The sequence below is a fragment of the Diceros bicornis genome, chromosome 20, assembly GCF_020826845.1.
Source record: "Diceros bicornis minor isolate mBicDic1 chromosome 20, mDicBic1.mat.cur, whole genome shotgun sequence".
Lineage (NCBI taxonomy): Eukaryota > Metazoa > Chordata > Mammalia > Perissodactyla > Rhinocerotidae > Diceros > Diceros bicornis.
The window spans coordinates 3839495-3865591 of NC_080759.1; the positions used below are offsets into that span (position 1 = coordinate 3839495).

Here is a 26097-nt window from a genome sequence, read left to right on the forward strand (position 1 = left end):
ACCATATCCTCAGCAACTTTCTCACTTGTCAACAGGCTATCCTCCTTGCTCTAAGTGCACAGATGGACACACCACAACTTCTCCCAACAGAGGCACATTTACATTGTTTCCAGATTTTTGCTACAATAACCAAACACCACTAGAATAAACTTAAATACTTCCATGCTAGTGCTTTTCATTCTACCAAACAGATTCCCAAAGTGATAGTGCCTCAGTACTCTGTAAAAGTTAAGTCGTGCTTCCTCCACCTGTATTAAAACAATGTACTTGTCCAGATGTTATCACGGGTGGATATGTTTGCTATAGGATGAAAGGGAAAAGAATGTATGCTGCCTCTCGTGGCACTTCCCTGCCTACCAGCAAATCTGAGTTCTCTGATATGCACACTGGGCCATCTGCCCAGTGTTTCTATGAGGTCATCTCCTCCACGACCTCTGGGTTTCCTAGCTTGCTAGCTTGCTCAGGAAGGCTTTTTGTAACTTCCAAGTAAATAAATAATCTTATAAATTTTGTTATCTTTTATTTTTCACATTTAAGATTTCTAGAATTTAATATATGGTATGAAGTAGGGGTCCAACTTTCTTTATCAGAAATTTATGAGATGAACTACTGTTCTTCCCACTGAACTGACCTACAGGTCTGTAATCCCTTACCCACAAATCTGAAATCCGGAAGGAAAAGTTTTAGGGGAAAACATTTGGTGGCAAAACATGAGATCTTTATTACCCCATTTAGTACAAGTCACTTGAAGAATTATTGATGGTTCAACTGCAAGGCATTTTCCCAGATCCTGTTGGGAACGTTAGTGACTGTTACCATGTAGCTGTTCTGAAATCTAAAAATTAATTCAAAAACATCTGGCCTTAGGGTTTCAGATAAGGGACCTGTACTGACTTGGACAAATACTAAGTTCCAAAACATACTGGGATCTTTCACTAGACTCTCTCTTCTGGTTCCACTGTTATCACTGTGCCAGTATCACTTTTTTGTTTTTAAATTGCAGTGTCTCTGTAGAAAGTTGTATCTGCTAACACAAGTCCCTAAACTCACTATTGCCCTTTGTAGAATTTTCTTGGCTATTGTTAGACTTAATTCTACAACATAAAACTTCAAAACAGGGGCTGGACAAGTGGCGCAGCGGTTAAGTGCACGTGCTCCACTTCAGCGGCCTGGGGTTCGCAGGTTCGGATCCCAGGTACACACCAACATACCGCTTGTCAAGCCAGGCTGTGGCAGCGTCCCATATAAAGTAGAGGAAGATGGGCACAGATGTTAGCCTAGGGCCAGTCTTCCTCAGCAAAAAGAGGAGGATTGGCATCGGATGTTAGCTCAGGGCTGATCTTCCTCACACAAAAAAATAAATAATAATAATTAAAATTCTATGCATCCAATCACTAACACAAAAAAATTGCCCCTAATTTAAAACTTCAAAACAATTTCATCCAATCCGCCTGTCTACATTAATATGGGGAGAACTAGTCTTTGTTTTGTTTTGCTATTAAGTCTCCCATCAAGAGCACAGTATGTTCCTCCATTTATTTAAGTCTTGTTTCATACCTGGAGTTTAAGATCCTATACCTTTCTTCTTAAATCTATATTCCTAGTTACCTCATACATTTTGTGGTTATCCTGAGTAGATTTTTTCCCCATTTATGTTTCTAACTGGTTATTACTAGAATGGAGAAAAACTACTACTTTCTGTATGGATCTTGAATCCCATCCCCTTCTCAAATTCTATTAATTCTTTTTTTTTTTTAATTTTTTCATTTATTTATTTATTTCCCCCAAAGCCCCAGAAGATAGTTGTATGTCATAGATGCACATCCTTCTAGTTGCTGTACGTGGGACACGGCCTCAGCATGGCCGGAGAAGCGGTGCGTCGGTGCACGCCCGGGGTCCGAACCCGGGCAGCCAGCAGCAGAGCGCACGCACTTAACCGCTAAGCCACAGGGCCAGCCCCTCAAATTCTATTAATTCTAAGACCATTTTGCTTGTATCATTCAGCTTTTCTAGGAATACAATCACATTATTTGCATATAAGGTTTTCATTTCCAGTATTTTATACTGATAATGTTGCCAGTTTCTTATTGAACCATCCCTGTATTCCAGACACAAACTTTACTTAGTTATAGTGTACAGTGGTTCCCCTTATCTGCAGGGGATATGTTCCAAGACCCCCAGTGGATGCCTGAAACCGCAGCTAGTACTGAACCCTTTCTATACTGAGTTTTTTCCTATACATACATAGCTACAATAAACTTTAATTTATAAATTAGGCACAGTAAGAGATTAACAACAATGACTAATAATAAAATAGAACAATTATAACAATATACTGTAATGGAAGTTACCGTAGATCTTAGCAACCTCAGCATGTTTTGTTTTGTTTTATTTTGTGAGGAAGATCAGCCCTGAGCTAACATCCATGCTAATCCTCCTCTTTTTGCTGAGGAAGACCGGCTCTGAGCTAACATCTATTGCCAATCCTCCTCCTTTTTTTTCCCCCCCAAAGCCCCAGTAGACAGCTGTATGTCACAGTTGCACATCCTTCTAGTTGCTATATGTGGGATGCGGCCTCAGCATGGCCAGACAAGCAGTGTGTTGGTGCACGCCCGGATCCGAACCCGGGCCCCCAGTAGCAGTGCACACGGACTTAACTGCTTGCACCACCGGGCTGGCCCCATGCCTCAGCATGTTGATACCAGCTCAAGACAAGGTTGACATAAGGGAAGCCATATTGTAGAAAAGAAACCCTATTGTAACTTTGACCGACCTCTGACAAACTAACCCAGCTGGATATGCACCCTCCAGGAGATCTAACTGCTCTGTAGATTTTACGACCCCTGCTCGTGCATGTACCTCCCAGCTGAGATAAGATAACTTTGTTCTTTTGAGTTCCTTAGGAATGTGATGACCCCTGAACAGAGAATCTATGCTAATAGCCATCATCAATGACAACTGAAAGATCTAGTGTGGCACTCCCAGTCTGTAACACCCAAGGGTTAACATTTGTAACCCCCTCCCCTATAACCCACCGGCCTATATAACTGCTGTAAGATTTTGTGCCCCTTAAGATGGTTCTTTTGGACATGAGTCAGCCATCTTCCCCCTTGCTAGCAAGCTGTAATAAGAAGCCCTTTCTCTCCTACCTCCTTGCCTCTTGACTACTGGTATGTCTTGCGGTGGGGAGAGGACCCCCCCACCTTGGGTGGTAACAATATGATTTTTTTCCTCTCCTTATTAAGTCGAGAACTTTCACCTTTTCACTTAAAGGAATCAATTTCTAGCTTCTCTTTGGCATATCCGAATGGCCAGCATCATTACTCTTGCGCTTTGGGGCTATTAAGTAAAATAAGGGTGATATGAACACAAGCACTGCAATACTGCAACAGTCAATCCAGTAACCGAGATGGCTAAGTGACTAACAGACAGCGTATACAGCGTCAATACGCTGGACAAAGGGACGATTCATGTCCCAAGCAGGACAGAGAGGGACAACTCAAGATTTCATCAAGCTACTCAGAACAGCATATAATTTAAAACTTAGGAACTATTTCTGGAATTTTCCATTTAATGTTTTCGGATTGTGGTTGACCACACGTAACTGAAACCACAGAAAGTGAAACTGCAGATAAAGGGATACTTACTGTATTACACATTTGAATCACTACTAGATTGATAATTACTAACATTTTACTTAGCACTTTTATTCTTTAATAATAATCTACAATTTCTACTAATCTACAGTTTCATCTTGGTATTATCCTTATCAGATTTTTGGAATTAAGTTAAAAAGGCTTCTAAAAAATGAATTAGAGGATAGACTTCCAGCATGGCAGCCTGAGAAACTCTGAGGACCTGCTCCCTAGTGAAACTCATGAAAACTATTAAAAAAACAACCATTTAAAGTCTCTGGAAATGGTCCTAAGGAATACAACAAATGAAGAAACATTTAATGAGGAAAAGCTACTAAAACTCAGTAAGAAGACTGTGAGTTGTGGTGGTTAAAACACGACCTGCTGCTTCCTTGCCTTCCACAGCTCAGCATGATGGAAACTCCACTCCAGACACTGCAGCTAAGAACACAGGCTTCCCTCTCTACCCAGCTCATCACAGTTGAGGGCACTATCTCCCAGGAGAGAGAATGTCAGCATCTCTCTCTTTTTTTTTTTTCCGCTGAGGAAGACTGGCCCTGAGCCAATATCCGTGCCCATCTTCCTCTACTTTACACGGGATGCCGCCACAGCGTGGCGTGACACACAGTGTGTCGGTGCATGCCCAGGATCTGAACCCGCGAACCCCGGGCCTCTGAAGCGGAGCGTGCGCACTTAACTGCTTGCGCCACCAGGCAGGCCCTCTCATCTTGCCCCTAACTACCTACTGCTGAGCCTAAGTTCCAGGCAAGTTCAGCAGAGAGTGGGGAGCTCCCTTCTTGTATCCAGCCCCCATTCCTGGAATGGAGACTTTACCTTGGGCATGGCATGCTGAAAATACTGGGTTTCACATGGCCCTAGCCTTGGCTTGTTAATAAAGCAGAGGTCCCATGCCATGAGAGGCCAACCAAACCAAGAGGACCAGAGGCTACAGCTGTCTCCATCCCCATCCCCCTAATCGCTCCTAAAGTAGCAGTCATTCAGAGAAGCACTCCATGGATCCCACCCCCAGCTCCAGAGGCTGGGCTCAGAGATTTTGCCCAGGGGAAAGGCAGGCCTTAAAACAATGAGCTCCCAAATCTCTTCCTAAAGGTACTTACTTTAATTGCAAGAGCGTGGAGAAGTTCAAGACTAAGGGCTCTCTCAAAAACAATGGACGGTGTGAAGAAAAGCAATTAAAAGGAGACTAGTAGATTTGATAGCAATATAAACTAAACAGTGAGATGCCTAGGTTACTAGAGAGAACCAGTAAAATAGCTAAGAGCAGCCTTCCTGGGTTAAGAATAAATCTCAAACAACGACCTCAAAAATGATCCCTGTGAAGGAGCCCATATTTAACTGGATCAGATTGGGGAGCAATTTAATGTCTCAAGGCATTGCTGAAAACAATAGAGCAATCAGCCAACAATGTGTGGAGTTTAACAGCTGAGTGTAGCTCAGGAAAGAGTCAAAGAGAGCCCTGTCAAAACCACTGTTATCCCAGGGTGGCGGTGCTCTTCTCCAGGGCCTCCTTCTCTAAGGTACAATATCAGAGGTTTCACATTGTGGGCATGAAAAAGACTTAACTAAAATAATTAGACTAGTCGCTAAATAAATAGATAAGCAAATACAATAACAAGACTTGGGGGGAGTGGGAAGAAGAAAAAGGCATGATGACACTGTTTCATCAAATAAAGAATATCAATAAAAAGACAAAAATTATAAAAAAGAAACAAATATGGGGGCCGGTGGCAGCAGTTAAGTGTGCACGCTCCATTGCGGCGGCCCGGGGTCCGCAGGTTCGGATCCCGGGCGCATACCCAAACACCACTTGTCAAGCCATGCTGTGGTGGCGTCCCCTATAAAGTAGAGGAAGATGGGCATGGATGTTAGCCCAGAGCCAATCTTCCTCAGCAAAAAGAGGAGGATTGGCATTGGATGTTAATTCAGGGCTAATCTTCCTCACCAAAAAAAAAATAAATAAAAAAGAAGAAGAAAAGAAAAGAAACAAATACGAACGTTGGAGCTTAAAGGTACAATAACTGAAATGAAAAATTCACTAGAAGGGCTCAACAGTAGATTTGAACTGGCAGAAAGAATTAGCGAATCTGTAGATCGGTAGAGATCATACAATCTGAAGAACAGAGAGAGACAGAATGAAGAAAAAAAAATGATTAGTGTCAGACAACCTAGGGACACCATTAAATGACCCAAAATATACATAATGGGAGCACCAGAAGAAGAGAAGGGAAAGAAAGGAGCAAAAAAATATCTGAAGAACTAATGGCTAAAAACTTCCCAAATCTGATGAAAAACTACACATACAAGAAGCTCAACAAACTCCAACCAGTAAACACAAAGAGATCCACAAAAAGACACATAATAAAAATCCTGAAAGCCAAAGACAAGGGAAGAATCTTGAAAACAGCAAGAGGACAATGAATCATCACTTAAAAGGGAGCCCCAATAAGGTTAAAAGCTGACTTCTCATTAGAAATGAGGCCAGAAGGTAGTGGGACAACATTTAAAATGCTCAAAGAGGGCGGGCCCTGTGGCTTAGCGGTTAAGTGTACGCGCTCCGCTACTAGCGGCCTGGGTTTGGATCCCGGGTGCGCACCAACACACCACTTCTCTGGCCATGCTGAGGCCACGTCCCACGTACAGGAACTAGAAGGATGTGCAACTATGACATGCAAAACTATCTGCTGGGGCTTTGGGGAAAAAAAGGAGGAGGATTGGCAATAGGTGTTAGCTCAGAGCCGGTCTTCCTCAGCAAAAAGAGGAGGATTAGCACGGATGTTAGCTCAGGGCTGATCTTCCTCACAAAAAAGAAAAAAAAAATGCTCAAAGAAAAAACTGTCAACAAAGACTCCTATGCCCAGCAAAATTATCTTTCAAAAATGAAAGTGAAATAAAGAAATCCCACGATAAAAACAACTGAGAGACTTTGCTGCTAGCAGACCTTGGAAGAAATTGTTATAAAAGGAATTTCTCCGAAGGACGTTCTTCAGGCTCAAAGCAAGCAATCCCAGGCAGTAATGTAAATCCAAATGAAAGAAAAAATGCTATTATGTAATTATAAAAGACACTATAAATGCAGTATCTTTTTCTTGTCTTCTCAACCAGTTTAAAAAGCAGTTGTATAAAACAATATGTGTATATATTTTTGTATCATTTGGCCTATAACATATAGAAATGTAATACAGTTGTCAATAACAGCATAAAGAAGGTGGGGAAGTAAAGCCGTTTTGGGCTAATGAGGAAATGACTACAGATGGTAACTTGAATCCACAAGAAGAATCCAAATGAAGAGAACCAGAAATGAGAAATAAGAAGACTAATATAACAAAAGCTAGAAATATGTAATTGCTCTCCCTTTCTCTGTCAGCTTCTGTAAAAGACATAAAACTATATAAAGTAATAATTATACTGTATCATATTACTGGGTTTGTAACATATTAGATAAAATACTATGTATAACAATAACAACACAAAAACCTATGTACAGAGAGCTACACGTCAGTAACTTCATCTCATTAAGTTGTTATATCTGAAGGAGACACTGAGAAGTTAGTATATATAAGGTGAGGCCTAGAAAAACCACTAAGAAAATAATGCCCAAAAATGTAGTACAAAAAGATCATTAAAGAAATTAAAATGTTACACTAAAAAAAAAAGGAAAGCAGTAAACAGAACAATAAATATGAATCCAGTAATATCAATAAAAATATTAAATGTGAATGGATTAAACAATCCAATCAAAAGGCAGAGATTGTCAAAGTGGATTAAAAAACAAGACTAAATCAAACGGATCAAAGATCCAAATTTTAAGAGCTAAAACTCTTATAAGAAACATAGGGGTAAACCTTTGTGACCTTGGATTTGGCAATGGATTCTTAGATGATACCCCAAGCACAAGGAAGAAAAGAAAAAAAATAGATAAACTAGACTTCATCAAAATTAAACTTTTGTGCTACAAAGACACATCAAGAAGGTGAAAAAACAACCTATGCAACAGGAGAAAATATTTGAAAATCATGTCTGAAAAGGGACTTGTATCTAAAATATATAAAAATATATAAAGAACTCTTAACTCAAAAAGACCATACAATTAAAAAATAAACAAAGGATCTGAACAGACATTTCTCCAATAGACAAATGGTCAACAAGCCCATGAAACGATGTTTATCAACAGCCAAGAATACTCTACCCAGCAAGGTTATCATTCAAAATGGAAGGAGAGATCAAAAATTTCCCAGACAAGCAAAAATTAAAGGAGTTTGTCACCAAGAAACTAGTGCTACAAGAAATGTTAAAGGGACTGATTTAAGGGGAAAAGAGAAGACCACAAATAGGAAAAATTATCTATTTCCATGATAAGAGGGTAATGGACACAAATTCACAAAAAAGAGGTTAGATATGATATCAAAAACATAAAAGGAGGGAGGAGGGGAGTTAAAGAGTAGAGCTTTCAGACAGAGGTCAAACTAAAGAGACCATCAATTCTGTATAGAAGAAGAAAGGAACAGAAAAGGACTACTAAAACACTGAGAAAAAAAAAAGTTAAAAAATGGCAGTAAGTACATATTTATCAATAGCTACTTTAAACATCAATGGACTAAATGCTCCAATTAAAAGGCATAGGGTGGCTGACTGGATAAAACAACAAGACCCATATATATGCTGCATACAAGAGACACACTTCAGACCTAAAGCCACTCACAAACTGAAAGTGAAGGGATGGAAAAAGATACTCCACGCAAATGGCAATGAAAAGAAAGCTGGGGTAGCAGTACTCATATCAGACAAAATAAACTTTAAAACAAAAACTGTAAAAAGAGACAAGGGCATTACATAATGATCAAGGGAACAATCCAACAAGAGGATATAACACTTGTAAATATCTATGCACCCAATGTAGGTGCACCTAAATATATAAAGCAATTATTAACAGACATAGAAAGAGAAATAAGACAGTAACACAATAATAGTAGGGGACTTTAACACTCCACTTACACCAACGGACAGATCATCCAAACAGAAGATCAATAAGGAAACATTGGCCTTAAATGACACACTAGAACAGATGGACCTAGTAGATATATACAGAGCATTCCATCCAAAGACCGAAGAATACATGTTCTTTTCAAATGCACATGGAACATTCTCCAGGATTCATCACATATTAGGCCACAAAACAAGTCTCCATAAATTTAAGAAGATTGAAATAATATCAAGCATCTTTTCTGACCACAACAGTATGAAACTAGAAATGAACTATACAAAGAAAATCAGAAAAGCCACAAATACGTGGAGATTAAATAAACAAAATGCTACTGAACAACGACTGGGTCAATGGAGAAATCAAAGAAGAAATCAAAAAATACCTGGAGACAAATGAAAATATGACATGCCAGAATTTACGCAATACAGCAAAAGCGGTTCTAAGAGGGAAGTTTATAGCAATATAGGCCTATCTCAACAAACAAGAAAAATCTCAAATAAACAATCTAACAATGCACCTAAAGGAACTGGAAAAAGAAGAACAAACAAAGCCCAAAATCAGTAGAAGAAGGGAAATAATAAAAATCAGAGCAGAAATAAGTGAAATAGAGACCAAAAAAACAATAGAAAACATTAATAAAACTAAGAGCTGGTTCTTTGAAAAGATCAATAAAATTGCCAAACCTTTAGCTAGACTCACTAAGAAAAAAAGAGAGAAGGCACAAATAAGTAAAATCAGAAATGAAAGAGGAGAAATTACAACAGACATCTCAGAAATACAAAAGATTATAAGAGAATACTATGAAAAGCTATATGCCAACCAATTCCACAATCTGGAAGAAATGGATAAATTCTTAGAATCATCCAACCTTCCAAAACTGGATCAAGAAGAAGCAGAGAATTTGAATAGACCAGTCACCAGTAAGGAGATCGAAACAGTAATCAAAAACCTCCCCAAAAATAAAAGTCCAGGACCAGATGGCTTCCCTGGTGAATTCTACCAAACATTCAAAGAAGACTTAATACCTATGCTTCTCAAACTCTTCCAAAAAATTGAGGAGGGGGGGAAGCTCCCTAACTCATTCTACAAAACTGACATTACCCTGATACCAAAACCAGACAAGGACAACACAAAAAAGAAAATTACAGGCCAATATCACTGATGAACATCGATGCAAAAATCCTCAACAAAATACTAGCAAATCGCATACAACAATACGTTAAAAAGATTATACACCATCATCAAGTGGGATTTATTCCAGGTATGCAGGGATGGTTCAACATTCGCAAATCAATCAACGTAATACACCACATCAATAAAATGAAGAATAAAAATCACATGATCATCTCAATAGATGCAGAGAAAGCATTTGACAAGACACAGCATCCATTTATGATAAAAACTCTGAATAAAATGGGTATAGAAGGAAAGTACCTCAACATAATAAAGGCCATATATGACAAACCCACAGCTAATATCATCCTCAATGGTGAAAAAGTGAAACCTATCCCTCTAAGAAGAGGAAACCAGACAAGAATGCCCACTGTCACCACTCCTATTTAACATAGTACTGGAAGTCCTAGCCAGAGCAATCAGGCAAGAGAAAGAAATAAAAGGGATCCAAATTGGAAAGAAAGAAGTGAAACTGTCACTATTTGCAGATGACATGATTTTATATATAGAAAACCCTAAAGAATCCACCAGAAAACTTTTAGAATAAACAAATATGGTAAAGTTGCAGGATACAAAATCAACATACAAAAATCAGTTGCATTTCTATACACTAACAACGAAGTAGCAGAAAGAGAAATTAAGAATACCATCCCATTTACAATTGCAACAAAAAGAATAAAATACGTAGGAATAAACTTAACCAAAGAGGTGAAAGAGCTGTACACGGAAAACTATAAAACATTGCTGAAGAACACTGAAGAAGATACAAAGAAATGGAAAGATATTCCATGCTCTTGGATTGGAAGAATTAACATAGTTAAGATGTCCATACTTCCTAACGCAATCTATAGATTCAATGCAATCCCTATCAAAGTTCCAACAACATTTTTCACAGAAATTGAACAAAGAATCCTAAAATTTATATGGAACAACAAAAGACCCCGAATAGCTAAAGGAATCCTGAGAAAAAAGAACAAAGCTGGAGGTATCACACTCCCTGATTTCAAAATATACTATAAAGCTATAGCAACCAAAACAGCATGGTACTGGCACAAAAACAGACACACAGATCAATGGAATAGAATCGAAAGCCCAGAAATAAACCCACACATCTATGGACAGCTAATCTTTGACAAAGGAGCCAAGAACACACAATGGAGAAAAGAAAGTCTCTTCAACAAATGGTGCTGGGAAAACTGGATAGCCACGTGCAACAAAATGAAAGTAGACCCTTACCTTACACCATACACAAAAATTAACTCCAAATGGATTAAAGACTTGAATGTAAGACCTGAAACTATCAAACCTCTAGAAGAAAACATAGGCAGTACGCTCTTCGACATCGGTCGTAGCAACATATTTTCAAGCACCATGTCTGACCGGGCAAGAGAAACAATGGAAAAAATAAACAAATAGGACTACATCAAGCTAAAAAGCTTCTGCACAGCAAAGGAAACCATCAACAAAATGAAAAGACAACCTAACAACTGGGAGAAGATATTTGCAAACCATACATCTGATAAAGGCTTAATCTCCAAAATATATAAAGAACTCATGCATCTCAACAACAAAAAAACTAACAACCCAATTAAAAAATGGGCAAAAGACCTGAACAGACATTTCTCCAAAGAAGATATACAGATGGCCAACAGACACATGAAAAGATGTTCAAAATCACTAACTATCAGGGAAACGCAAATCAAAACTACAATGAGATATCACCTCACGCCTGTCAGAATGGCTATAATTAACAAGACAGGAAGCAACATGTGTTGGAGAGGATGTGGAGAGAAGGGAACTCTCATACACTGCTGATGGGAGTGCAAACTGGTGCAGCCTCTATGGAAAACAGTATGGAGATTCCTCAAAAAATCAAGGATAGAACTACCATATGATCCAGCTATTCCACTGCTGGGTATTTATCCAAAGAACTTGAAAACACCAATGCGTAAAGATACACGCACCCCTGTGTTCATTGCAGCGTTATTCATCACAGTAGCCAAGACTTGGAAGCAACCTAAGTGCCCATCAAGGGACGAATGGATAAAGAAACTGTGGTATATATACACAATGGAATACTACTCAGGCATAAGAAACGATGAAATCCAGCCATTTGTGACAACATGGATGGACATTGAGGGTATTATGCAAAGTGAAATAAGTCAGAGGGAGAAGGTCAAATACCATATGATTTCCTTCATTAAGTAGTAGATAATAACAACGATAAACAAACACATAGAGACAGAGATTGGATGGTGGTGACCAGAGGGGAAGGGGGAAGGGAGGAGGGCGAAAGGGATAATTTGGCACATGTGTATGGTGATGGGTTGTAATTAGTATTTGGGTGATGAACATGATGTAATCTATGCAGAAATAGAAGTATAATGATGTACACCTGAAATTTATACAATGTTATAAACCAATGTTACTGCAATAAACAAAAAACTAAAAAACAAAAAAAAAAAAACAAGCACCAAACTAGAAGTCCTAAAACCTTGATTTCAATTACAGTTCTACCATCCTCTAGCTCAGGGACCTTGAGAAGGACAGTGAATTTTCTCATCTATAAATAGGGGTAATAATATATCCATCTCACAAGCTAGCTGTGAAGATTAAATGAGGTAGTACATATCAAGCACTTGGGAAAATGCACAGCATACAGTACTCAAGTGACTCTGTGTAAAAGGAGAAAATGAAAGAAAGAATAAACTACATGGTGAAACCAAGTGGAAAAAAAAAAAAAATGTTTATCATCACCAGCCATCAGGGAAATGCAAATAAAAAATAAATGGATACCACTTCACACCCACTAGGATGGCTAGAATCAAAAAGTCAGATGGGGCTGGCCCAGTGGCGTAGCAGTTAAGTTTGTGCACTCCACTTCAGTGGCCCAGGGTTCACCAGTTCGGATCCTGGGCGTGGACCTACTCGCTGCTCATAAAGCCATGCTGAGGCAGTGTACCACACAGAAGAGCTACAACTCAACAACTATGACACACCACTATGTACTGGGGCTTTGGGGAGAAAAAAAAACTCACATAATAACAAGTGCTGGGGCCAGCCTGGTGGCGCAAGCGGTTAAGTGCGCGCGCTCTGCTGTGGCGGCCCGGGGTTCGCCAGTTCAGATCCTGGGCGTGCACCGACACACCGCTTGGCAAGCCATGCTATGGTGGCGTCCCATATAAAGTAGAGGAAGATGGGCATGGATGTTAGCCCAGGGCCAGTCTTCCTCAGCAAAACGAGGAGGATTGGCAGATGCTAGCTCAGGGCCGATCTTCCTCACACACACACAAAAAAAACAAGTGCTGATGAGATGCGGAGAAATCACAATCCTCATACATTGCTGATGGGAATATAAAATGGTGCAGCCACTTTGGATAAACAAAATACAGTATACCCACACAAGAGAATAGTATTAGGCCATACAAAGGAATGAAGTTCTGATATATGCTACAATGTGGATGAACCTTGAAAGCATTAGCACAGCGAAATAAGCTTATCACAGAAAACCATGTATTACATGATTCCATTTATATGAAATGTCCAGAATAAGCAAAAATAAGCAGATAGTAGATTGGTGGTTGCCTAAGGCTGGGGGAGCATGGGGGGTTGGGGAGCTAAAGGGTATGGTTTCTTTTCGAGGTGATGAAAATGTTCTATAATTGATTGTGGTGATGGCTGCACAACTGTGAATATATTAAAAACTACTGAATTGTACATCTTAAATGGGTGAATTGTATAGTATGTGATTTATACTTGAATAAAGCTGTTACCAAAAAAAAAAAAAAAAAAAACTAGAAGCATTCCATTCATTTATACAGTCTGGAATTTTGAAAAATATAGTGTTTAAATTATCTCTAGAAACCAACTACTTCTGGTGCTAAGTATCTTTCATCACCCTTCCAAGACCCCTCCCCCCACTAGTTGTTACAGCTGTTTTTTCTTTTTTTTCTTACTTCTTTTAGGATCAATTTTGAACTTATATTTTGCTAGTTATCATTCATTTCACCCAGATCGTACAAAAGTTTTAACGCCATGCACTGTCCATCCTCTGCAGTCTGCTCTCTCCCTACCCCTTTTATCAGCTGCCAACCCAAGAATCTGATCTTGGAAAGATCCCTACAAGATTTCCTCAACCACCCAAGCCAGAACCCCTAACCCCATCCCACTGTTGAGAATCACTGCACTGAGAAAGACCAGAGGTGAATCTGCTCTCTCCTTACTGGACAGCCCCTGCACCCCAACTCGATCTCCAATAGCCACCTCCAACCCAGCATGTCATCCATTAACCAAAGAACACCTACTCAGGCTTCTGTAGTAGGCACTGGGGATACACTGGAAAACAAGAAAGAACTTGTTCAAATTCTTGCCAAACTTGCTCCTTTCCGCGTACCATATACCATCTTCCCCATCTTAGCAGCACCACTGTCTACCAGTTACTTAAGCTAGAAATCTGAGACATCCCAAACTCCTGGTCACTTCCTTAAACAGTTCTTCTATCTTGCCCTTTTCTTTATTCCCAAGGTGGTGGCACACCCCTGTCTTGATATGGCAGCAGCCCCTCATTGCCCTAGCCTCCCTCCCACACCAGGTGCCTGAAGTCTCTAGTTCAACACCAACTCTAATCCTGGTAGTTCCCCACTTAAAAACTTTGCTGCTCTCCTCAGGTAAGGGAAACAAAAGAAAAAATAAACAAATGGGACACATCAAACTAAAAAGCTTCTGCACAGCAAAGGAAACCACCAACAAAACAAAAAGACAACCTACCAACTGGGAGAAGATATTTGCAAATCATATATACAATAAGGCATTAATATCCAAAATTATTATAATGAACTCATACAACTCCACAACAAAAAACAAACAACCCAATTAAAAAATGGGCAGAGGATCTAAATAGACGTTTTTCCAAAGAAGATATACAGATGGGCAAAGGACACATGAAAAGATATTCAACATAACTAATTATTAGTGAAATGCAAACCAAAACTACAATGAGTTATCACCTCACACACATCAGAATGGCTATCATTTGGGCCGGCCCCGTAGCTTAGCGGTTAAGTGCACGCACTCCGCTGCTGGTGGCCCAGGTTCGGATCCCGGGCGCGCACCGACGCACCACTTCTCCAGCCATGCTGAGGCCGCGTCCCACATGCAGCAACTAGAAGGATGTGCAGCTATGATATACAACTATCTACTGGGGCTTTGGGCGAAAAAATAAATGAAATTAAATTAAAAAAAAAAAAGAATGGTTATCATTAAAAAGATAAGAAATAACAAATGTTGGAGAGAATGTGGAGAGAAGGGAACTCGCATACACTGCTGGTGGGGATGCAAACTGGTGCTGCCACTATGGAAAACAGTATGGAGATTCCTCAAAAAATTAAGAATACAACTACCATAGGATCCAGCTGTTCCACTGCTGGGTATTTATCCAAAGAACATGAAAACACGAATGTGTAAAGATATATGCACCCCTATGATCATTGCAGCATTAGTCACAACAGCCACGACTTCAAAGCAACCCAAGTGCCCATCAACAAATGAATGGATAAGGATGTGGTATACATACACAATGGAATACTAAGCCATACAAAAAGATGAAATTGGTGCCGGCCGCATGGCTTAGCAGTTAAGTGTGCGCTCCGCTGCTGGCGGCCTGGGTTTGGATCCCGGGCGCGCACCGACGCACCATTTCTCCGGCCATGCTGAGGCCGCATCCCACATACAGCAACTAGAAGGGTGTGCAACTATGATGTACAACTATCTACCGGGGCTTTGGGGGAAAAAAATAAATAAATAAAATTAAAAAAAAAAAAAGATGAAATCTTTCTGTCTGTGACAACGTGGATGGACCTTGAGGGTATTATGCTAAGCAAAATAAGTCAGATGGAGAAAGACAATTACTGTACGACTTCACTCATATGTGAAAGATAAACACACACACACAGAGAACAGATTGGTGGTTACCAGAGGGGAAGGGAGTGGGAGGGTGAAAGGGATGAAGGGGCACATGTGTATGGTGACAGATGGCAATGAGACTTTTGGTGGTGAACACGATGCAGTATATACATTATTCGAAATATAATGATGTACACCTGAAACTTATAGAATGTTATAAACCAACATGACCTCAATAAAAAAAAAAAACTTTGCTGCCTACAGGAGCAAGCCCAGACCCCTGAGCCCAGCCCCCATGAACCTCTGAAATCCAACCCCTCCTCCAGCAACACTTGCACTATTCACTTCTCCACTGGGTTTCGGAACCTAATCTGGCTGATGGCCCCTATGCACATGGAGATCCCCATATCCCATAGCCTACTGCTCTTTAAGGTCCACCTCTGATGCCACCTTCTCCCAGGAAGAGTCCCCATTTCCCACCCCTCTCTCTATAGCTGCGCTGACTGCGTCAGGCCAGAAATGTCTATATCTGCCTGTCTCCCACAACCCCCTGCAACTCCTCACAGGCAGGCAGAGGTTATAACCCCAGGACCTCCCCAGAGGCCTCACCTAGTCAACCAACAGGATGGTGGGAGGTCACTGGTGGCCACTCACCCTGCGGTTCCGGTTGTGATCCGTGGTCTTGAGGTGCTTCTGGATGATCCCAAACTGCATGGGCAGGAAGAGGTCACAGGCTGCGCAGTGGGCAGCCTCTACCTTCTTCACAAAATGCTCCATGGCAATTTCTGTAGGGGGCAGAAGGAGGGGGTCACCACTGGTCCCAGGTGCCTAAGTTGGGGGAAAACATCACACCAGCCCCTCACCTGCCACTTCCACGTGGGCCTGAGGCTGTTCTCACTGACCCTCCCTAGCAGAACAAAGGAGTGTTGTGACCCCACTCTGAGAACCAGAGGAGAGCAGGCTAGAGCTCTGCCTGGTGGGGGATGGAACCTCCTTACCTTGGGTCAGATCCTGGTCTCTGTAGATCTGCTGGATCAGACCATCAAGGTCCTCCACAGTTTTCCGCAGCTCCTCTGTCTTCTTGGTCTTGTTGGCGACATACTCCTGCCAGAGATACCCAGGAGATAGCAAGGTTTGTGTGGGCTGCTCCAGGTCCTGAAGGGCCGGAGAAGCTACAGCAGCTGTGCTACTCCAAGGCTCACCTGCAGAAAGTCAGCCGTTTGCTTGGGGAGCTTGGTGCCTACATACTTAAAGTGCTCCTTGTGGAACTTGCTGTCAAGGTGGCTGGCCATCTCATCCTCATAGAAGGTCCGGTATTTGCAGAGAGAACACACAAACTGGATCCTGCCACAGGAGGGAAACGAGGGGCTGAGGCCACGAGGGTCCCAGAGAGTAGTGCTGCTGCCTCACCTAACCCAGCTGCCAGCCCTGAAAAAGGCCTTGCTCATGGGCCTCTAGCGTGCGGTCCCAGCAGCGGGACAGGCTGGGACCAGTGGGGTTGGGAGTAGAAAGGGACAGAAAGTCTGTAGGCTGCAGTTACTGCAACGTAGGGGACAGGGGAGGAGCTCTTTCTTCCCACAGGCAGGAGGCTGAAGCCTGAGGCAGCAGCTGCTGCAACAGGCAAGGAGTCGCTGGAAGGTTGCCGGAGGGCCTCTCTACCAAGGCTGGGCAGCAGCGTGTGCACTTGGCCCAGCTGGGGACCGGAAGGAAGGATGCCCTGGCATGAGCCAGGTGGCCCTGAGGTGCAGAGTGGAGTACACAGTCCCGAGGCAGGGCCCGAAAAGGTGCTGCATCTTCCTTCTGGGGTCTGGGGGACTGAAAGGCCCAGCCCATCCTCTGCTCAGAATGCTTGGGGGTGGTGTCAGGAGGGATGGGAGGCAAGCAGGCCTGGGCACCTGCTGCCTCATCTTCCTCTTCCAAGAAGAGACCAGTCTGAGCTGGAAGAAGGGCGCCCGCCTGGCCTGCCAGAGGGCAGCCTGGAGTCACCTGAGCGAGGTGCTCTGTCTGGGCCTGGTGTCCACAGCAGAAGCCTGGGGTCTGGGGCCTGGGCTGGAGCAGGCCGCCGTGGCAAGGGGCGGAGGAGGCCAGCCGCCACCGAGGCCTCGGGGCGGGTCCCTACCTCTGCCGGACGTCCTTATCTGGGCCACAGGGTCAGCTTTGTCTGGAGAGCCCAGGGGCTGGGCGCCGGCGAGGCTGAGGAAGGTCCAGCAAGAGCAAGAGTCTGAGGCGGAGGAGGAGGAGGCAAGCGCCAATGCGGGAGCCCTGAGGGCAGACAGACCCAACCAAGGGGCGTGAAGGGCTCAGCCGCAGACAGGCCCGGCCTGACAGGGCCGGCGGGCAGGGCAGAGGGCAGGCCCGAGGCTGCCACAGCCCACAGGTGCTGCCATCTCTCCTGGGCACAGTGGTGGCCTCTTGGCAGCTAGCTGGGGTGGCACAGGCGCCTTGGACCTCGAGTCTCTGATGAGCTGGCCCCCTCCCGCAGGGGCATCAGGCCCCCAGTGCACCTCGGGGCTCGTGCGCCGAGTGACCTAGCGCTGGAGCTTCTGGGCAACGGTGCCGAGCAGTGTCGGGTCTCAGGCCAAAGATGCTACCGGTCGCCAGGCGGCAGCAGAGGGGCAAGGGACAAGTCAGGCCTTGGGAGCTGGGCCTGGTGGGAAGCAGGGTCCATGCACGGCCGAGCAGGTGGCAGCTCCCAAGGGAGGCCAGAGGGTGGCGAGGCAGCAGAGCCATGGCCCTGCTCTCCTGCAGCAGCCCCACAGCGAGGCAGAGGCAAAGGGGTGGAGGGAAGCTGGTTACCTTTCCACCATGCGGTCTCGCTGCCGCTTTTTCTGCTTGTCCTGGCTCTTCTTGCCTGCCTGCAACTTGCGCTTGGCCTGACTGCTCTCATCCTGGGTGCTCAGGGCCCCTGTGGGAACAGATGGGCACAGTCACCAGCGTGGTTCTGCCAGGTGAGGCCTCTGGCTGGATCACCCGCCATCTACTCCAGAGGGTCCATTCTGAGAGCAGCTGTCTCAGCAAAACATCTGGCCACGAGCAGGGCTGAGTACCCTGGGCTGGGCCAGGAGCAGTTTTGGCCTAGGCTCTGAAGCAGGGAGGACACATGCTGACCCCACCACTCTCCAGGATGCCCACACTCTGGAGTGGGTCATGGGGAGGCTGGAAGGCAAAGAGAGGCTGTCTAGGTGGGGACAGTGGCACAAGTTCAGAGAGGCCGGGTGGCAGAATGCAGGGAGGCTGCGGCTGGGGCCTGAGTGTGGCCCCCAGGGGCAAAGACCCCAAAGCTCACATGGCCCTGCCCACCCCCCATTGGGCACCGCGGCAACAGTGGGCTGAGGCTGGATTTACTGTTAGGTACCTGCTGGCGCTCATCACTCAGGTAGGGGGACACGGACTCCCAACAGGGGCTGGAGAGGCGCTAAGGGAGAGGACACGCAAACCAGAGCCGTAAAAACTGCACCAAGGGTCCCAGCTCAGACACACCAGCCACTGAGGACTTGGAACTGCACGTTACTGAGGTACTGAGGGCATGGGGTGTGCCTGGGGTGCCCCCACACTTTTGCTTGCTGCCCCCACCTGAAGGCAAAACCAATGTGCTAGGCAGGGGCCACTGCCTCTGCCTGCAAAGAACAGGGGCAGAGTGAGAAGCGGGCAGAGGAAGAGGAGCCCCCGGCCAGCACATACCCGGCCTCACAAGGGAGGGCCCAAGCTGGCCACATTTCTGCCACAATTCTGCCCTGAGCTGGATCCCTCCCACCATGAGCACCTAGAAGAGACACCCTGGCACCCAGGCCACTCAGAAGACTCACGCTTGTCTGCATCCTCTTTGCCTTCTTCCTTCCCCTCCTCTTTTCCCTCTTCATCTTCTCCTTCCTGAGACACAATTTCAAAAACCCAATGTTAAAGCCTGTGCAGTTGCTTGTGATGGCTCTAAATGACAAGGCCTTGCTATATGCCAGGCACTGGGCCAGGAGCCTCACATCCTCCCACCAGCTCTTGCATAGAGGGCTCATCCCACCATTTTCCGACAAGAAAACCTGGAGGCCAGGTTTTCTGCCTGGCCTCCAGTGCCAGGCAGCCTGCCCATGCAGCCTGTGCTCTATCAGACCTTGCCGCCTCCTTGTGCTGGTCATGCGTGCATGCAGAGCTGACTCAGGACGGCCTGTGGACCCATGGAGAGCCCTGCTCTGCAGCCTAGGAGCTCAGTCAGCCTGCTCCTCACAGGCCCACTTGCAGACAGAGACCACCACAGAGCCCGGGCCACTTACTGCTCTGGAGCCTTTCTCCACAGTCTCGGCACTTTCAGTGCCCTCTGCAGCTTCCCCCTCGGTGCCCTCATCTGAAAGACAAAAGGAGACAAGCTCAGCGCAGGGGGCAGGCGGCAGGGGGCAGGGGGCAGGGGGCAGGGGCTGGCAGCCCAGAGCCCTGGCTCACCATTGTCTGAATCACTGTTATCTGAGCAGTCTGTACGAGTGGCTTTGCTATCCGGCTCATCAGGACTGCTGCACTGCTTTCTCTTCTTCTTCTTGGTCTGGGTCAGAAAGAACCAGGTCACAGTGGGTGGCTCCAGGCCCCTCACTCCACCCAGCTGCAGGCCAGGAAGGAAGGCTTTCTCCACTCACCCGGAAGTCAGCCGTCGTCCAGGTCTTCCAGGTCCGCCTCATCTGCTTCATCCCATTGCCAAACCCGAAGCCAAAGCGGGAGCCACCAGGGAAGGCGCCCCCACCACGCATGCCCTGGAACATGCCATACTCGGGGATGATGTTCTGAGAGAAGAGGGAGGGCAGCCGGGAGGCACCAGGCACGCACTGGCCCCGGGCCCCCATGGGGTCTTCCCACATGCGCCCATAGCCCGAGGCCATCGGCCGGCCACTCTGGGAGTCCCGGGCCCAGCCCTGAGCCCGTGGGCCAAAGGTGTCGCCGCCACGCATGCGGAACTGGTCACGGTAGGCACTGTACTGGCCCTCATAGGCCATTTCCATCTCAGGGTCAAGTTCGCCATAGTCGTAGCCCGACCGGTACAGGTCACGCTCGCTCAGGATGGCCCTTGAGTCACAGGCCTCGTAGGAATCATATCTGCAGAGGCAGGTGGCAAGCATCAGGGAGGGCCTCAGGTCCCATCGTCCTTGGGCAGAGCCTACTACTTTTCCTCTCCCCAAACCTCCCTGTCCTGGGGACAGGAAGCCCCATTCCAGCACCCACCCCACCCTGTCAGAGATGCTCAGTGTTCAGAAATGTCAGTTAAAAGGCCTCTCAGGAGCAGAATTCTAGAAGCAAGAAGGGCCCCTCAGCTGATATCTCCAAGTGTGCATGTGGCCATGGACCAGCTTGGGGACCCTAAGAAGAATCGACAACCGGGTAGAGTAGGTCTCAGGCACAGGGACAGCCCACAGCCTGTAGGAAGCATGTGTACATATCTGTGATAGCCACAACACCCAGGGCTACTCTTGGGAGGCGGAGCCGAGCACCTCAGCATCCTGCAGTCCGCAGGCACTCCAGCACAACGAGTACCTGTCCAACGGGGCTCATAATGCCCATAAGACACCCAAGCTAGTCTCATCCCTCATGGCTGAGGGAACCCCTAAACCGTCCAAAGCCTCTCACCACCCAAGGAGAGAAGGGAGACAAAATGGGGAGTGTTTCCCAGGAAAGATACTGTGAGTTTGCCTAGGGACTATAAAAAGAGCTCTCTCACACCAACCCTGAAGCCCAGGGCAGGGCATCGAACCCTACACAGCAACTGGGAAGGTGGGCCAAACTTCCCACGGTGGGGAGAGAGGGCAGCACAGAGAGCCAGCCATTCCTATCCATGGCTGCTGCCCATACCCCACACAGCTCACAGGCAGAGAGAGGCCCCTCCTTGCCAAAGTCAGGCAGCGGAAAAGCACCAGCAGCTGTGGGAGAAGCGGCCAGCGCTACCCAGTTGCCTCTCCATCCCTTGCCCCTGCTCCCCAACCACACGCTGTGGCAAGGAGGTGCACCGGCAGACTGCAAGCCCAAGCTCCACCCACCAAGCCCTCAGCTCAGCAAGTCCACGGTGGCCACTGAGCCAAGAGCCAAGCCCCAACGCTGCCTTTGGCAGCCTCAGCTCCAAGCATGGTGGCTGCCAGGCACGAGGGCAGGGGGCGTGCCCAGGGCTCCTCCCACACTTTTGCTTGCTACAGAGCCCATGCAAATAAGTCCCCTTGGCACCTGCTGTCCCCCAGGGGCCCTGGGGCCTCACTTGGCCCCACCAGTGCCTGGCCAGGCCCCCCTTTACACCCTGCTCTCCCCATCTGTCAGCTGCAGCCACTTGGCTGCTCTACTCCACCCTGTGCTAGAAATATGTGCACCCTCCTCACTGAAGCCTCTAGCTAGGGCACAAGAACTCCTGAGCCAGCAGCAGTTCAGACAATGACAAACGCCCACAGCATGATGCTGTGGAGCAGGGCAGAGCTGGGTCCAAGGCCCAGCTCCACCACTTACTCCCGGGTGCCTCTAGGTAAGGGGTGTGACCTGCCTATGCTTCAGTTTCCCCACCTGCAGAATGAGGACAAAAACAGTTCCTCATAGGGGCATTTCCAATGCTCACCAGGCACACATTTGTCAGGCACCAAAGAGTGGTCAGGAAGTGTCCACATCTGCCCTGTCCCTCATATGGGGACGGCCCAGCTCACTGTGGTCAGCCCCAAAAGCTCATGCCACCCTGCACACCCAACCCAACCTCTCCTGCCCTGACCCCATGCAGGATGCAAAGTCTCCAGAGAACTCGGAATGGCTGCCTCCAGAGGGAGGGGCCCCTTAACACTCCGCATCTGAGAAGAGCCATTCAGAGGATACAGGGAAGCCAGCCCAATCCAGGGTTGTTCCTCCCTCTACAAGTTGAGAGAGGTGCTGGCCACCAGGGGGATGAGGAGGTGAGAGGTCAGAGGAGGGAAGTGCACTGGACACCAAGCAGAGTCTCCAGGAGCCCCAGCAGCAAAGCAAGGAGGGAGGGAGCAAACATGGGAGGCAGTTCAGACAGGGAGATGCCAGGGGCAGCAGGCAGGAGGCAGCCCTGCAGAGCTTCAGCCCCTAGTCAGGCAACCACTCACCTTTCTCCACTTGAGCCGTACATGCCTCCTTGCATCACATCTGTCTCCAAGTGTGGCACAATATCTAAGCGCTGGTTAATTCTGGACAGAACGGAATCGGCACTGGCGCTACCCGCAGCACTAGGGTTTGCATGTGAATCAGAGCTAGGCATTTCCCAAGAGTTTGAAGTGGCCATACCATACCCATAGTTGGTGCTGTTATCCTGGCCATGGCCATAGCCGTAGCCATAGTTCTCGTAGCCTGCAACAAGGGAGACAGAGACAGACAGAGAGAGATGGCGGAGGCAGGGAGAGGAGAGGCAGAGAGAGAGAGGGAGACAAACAGAGACAAGGACGTCTTCTGTCACAGAGACAAGCTGGGAAGACCTAGCCACCTGAGGCCTTAGCCATTCCGATGAAGCCTCCTGTGAAGGAGTCCTCGGCCCCAGAACCCCCGGGGTCCCCAAAGACACCCTCCCAACCTTGGCAAAACTCGGCAGCGGCAGAAACACACAACAGTTCAACCCCAAGGGCGAGGAGAGCGATCGTAGGGATGATACTTGCCTCTGTTTATCCCCGAGTTCCAAGTTCCATACCCTACAAAATGTAAAAGGGCAATTACACCTATAACTGCTTACAACACAACAAGAGTTTAATTCAGGCACAAAGACCACAATTCCCAGTGTCTAACTGGTTACGGGAGACTGAATTTCTCCTAACTGAGAAGCCATGAGCTTGAGAGCACTACATAAACTAGGCCACTTGCTGCCCTGGTGCCCGTGACCTTCTGTGGCTCTGACCATCTGCTATTTAAGGAGCCTCCCATTCCCAACACTCTCAGCTAAGGAATGTGGCTCCTACACTCCTCTCTTAAAAAGCCAGAATTAGAAGATTACCCCTGCTCCTAGCTAAGCACCAATCAGAGGAAGAGGAGAGTGATTTCTGGTGCCTCACACAGACTATGCTGTTCAATAAGCTGAGCACAGAGCTCACATCTACACTGAAATCATGTCACTCAAATCGCCCAGCAAAGCCATCTGGAGCAGAAAAACTGACCACCCCAGTCCCTCAAATGTCTGCCTTAATAGGGAGGGCCACCAAGCCCTTGAATTGTGTGAGCGTGCTGTGCTGGAACACATCAGCAGGGGGGAAGACAAGACACAACTCCCAGCTTGAGAAAAGCTGTTGAGAGCAACCTGGATTATAAACTAAATATGCTCTAGATTTTATCACAGCACATGAGAAAAATTCATCCTTCAGGAACATAAAGCCACTAAGAACTGACAGAGTACAAAGCCAAGTGCGAACTCTGACTCAAGCAGACACGATTCCTCCCCAGGGGAGTCCCCAAGAACAGGCGACTACTTTCCCAGCATCTCTGGTGGGACTCCAAAGTCACCTCCTACTCCACATTGTCTCTGCCCTGCAGACAGACAGGCCATGGTCATCCTAGGGCAGGGGACCAAAGCTCAGTGAGATGCAGTGTGATGAACAACAGAATCCAGCCACAGGAGAGCAAGAGTGCACACACACAGAAGATGGACAAGGGCGAATGCGGAGGTGGGAGGGCAGGTGGGGGGTGCGCAGGCCGAGGTCCTACACTCAGGTTCCTCTTCAATCTAGTGCACAAATGGAACGGGGAGGCATCAGAAACCAGCAAGGAACCTTAGATACTATGTTTAATGAACTGTGGGTGCTCACAAAGCAAAAATCCTCCTCAGCGGGAGAAACCAAAGCAGAGGCTTCTCATTCATTTGTTTATTCAACAACTATCATCCTCAGAGCACGCGGAGGAGAGGCTGGCAGTCCTGGACACTGCTCAGGCCCAGAGCACTGCATGTTAACGGAGACACTAAAGAATCAAAGAGCAACAAGGGACAGCCAGGAGCAAGAAACCACGTAAAGAGTGAGTGGCGAAGGAGGCATTCTGACAGGCGAGAAGAGAGGCTGGTAGAGCACACTTAGCGCCCGCAGGTCACGAGCCTGGCCATGTGGCTGTTTGCACCAGGGACAGTGGACACCAGCTATTCAAAAGGAGACAGGACTGGGAAGCAAAGGCAGACCCATACGGGCTCTGCTTGTGAGGCTAGAATACGGTGCCCCGGGCTTCAGCTGCCCCGGGCTTCAGCTGCCGAGGACCTGCCAGAGAGGAGCAAGAAAGCGTAAGGGAGGGAAGCAGGAGTGGGCTTTAACGCTGCAAACATGAGGATAGGCAGTGGGCGCTATGATGGGGCTCAGGCAAGCACTCTCTATGTGCCACTTGCTAGGCCCTGAACAATCCAGCACCCTGATGGACTCCCCAGCTGGGTCCCTTCAGGGAGGAGCCTTTGTCTACACTACAGACTCTGGGGACTCCCCAAGACCTGCCCCTTCCAAAAGAACATCTGAACTCATTTCCACCCCCAGACCCTTAAGATCATGAGTGACAAAGGGAATTTTAAGGACATAATTTTTTTAAAAAAGAAACAAACAAAAGAAGAGAAAAGGAGGTGGTCATAGTAAGCAATATTTATAGAGCAAAAATAGAAAATAATGTAAATGTTTCACCTTAAGGTAACAGTTATCCAGATTACAGTGGGCCTACTCAGTGAGATATTGTATGTAGGCATCAAAAAAGAATCTGTTAAGCCTTATGTAGTACAAGGAAATGCTTCTAACAGTAGGCAAAATAAAGCAGGATACACAATTCTATCCACCAATAAATTATTCAACTCCCTAAAATAGGTAAGCCGACAAAAGTTAAATATTAAAATGGTGGGATCTTGGTTGACTTTTTTTTTTTTCGGTGAGGAAGATTGGCCCTGAGCTAACATCTGTTGCCAATCTTCTTTTTGCTGAGGGAGATTAGCCCTGAGCTAGCATCTGTGCCCATCTTCCTCTATTTTGTATTGTGGGATGCTGCCACAGCATGGCTTGATGAGTGGTGTGTAGGTCCACGCCCAGGATCTGAAACTGCGAACCCTAGGCCACCAAAGTGGAGCGCACAAACTTAATCACTACACTAGGGGCCAGCCTCTTGGTTGACTGTTTTTCAAAACGTTATTTAAATGTTATTATATTGTTCTTGCAATTTAAGCTAGAAGGAAAAATAAAACTGCTCCTATTCTTTCACAACATGATTGTCTACATAAAAAAAATCCCCCAAAATTTATAAGAGTTACTAGAATAAGTGAGCTCAGTGAGGTTTATTACGAAGTCAATATACAAAAATCAACCCATTTCCACATATTAGCAATGAACAACTGGAAACTGAAAATTTAAAAGTACCATTTACCTTAGCACTAAAAACATGGAGTGCTTAGGTGTATAACAAATATACAAATATATAATAGGTATA

At 46.1% G+C, this 26097-nt stretch overlaps 1 protein-coding gene across 7 annotated transcripts in view; it reads right to left on the reverse strand.

The window, feature by feature from the left end:
* Nucleotides 1-26097, reverse strand: part of AKAP8L (A-kinase anchoring protein 8 like) — a 34479-nt gene that overhangs the window by 1769 nt on the left and 6613 nt on the right. Inside the window, exons 3-13 of one of the 7 annotated variants that reach the window (XM_058563582.1) lie at nt 24160-24379; nt 22965-23357; nt 22782-22862; nt 20331-20784; nt 20143-20239; nt 19977-20047; nt 19518-19581; nt 18508-18616; nt 16914-17055; nt 16710-16815; nt 16366-16496 (exon numbers count right to left, since the gene is read on the reverse strand). In XM_058563582.1, coding sequence (XP_058419565.1) covers nt 16366-16496; nt 16710-16815; nt 16914-17055; nt 18508-18616; nt 19518-19581; nt 19977-20047; nt 20143-20239; nt 20331-20784; nt 22782-22862; nt 22965-23357; nt 24160-24173 — 1662 coding nt within the window. In that variant the 5' untranslated portion in view covers nt 24174-24379. Of the gene's footprint in view, nt 1-16365; nt 16497-16709; nt 16816-16913; nt 17056-17830; nt 17974-18507; nt 18617-19517; nt 19582-19976; nt 20048-20142; nt 20240-20330; nt 20785-22781; nt 23358-24159; nt 24380-26097 lie in introns of those variants that run through there. The other 6 variants (XM_058563583.1, XM_058563587.1, XM_058563586.1 and 3 more) reach the window with 6 other exon arrangements.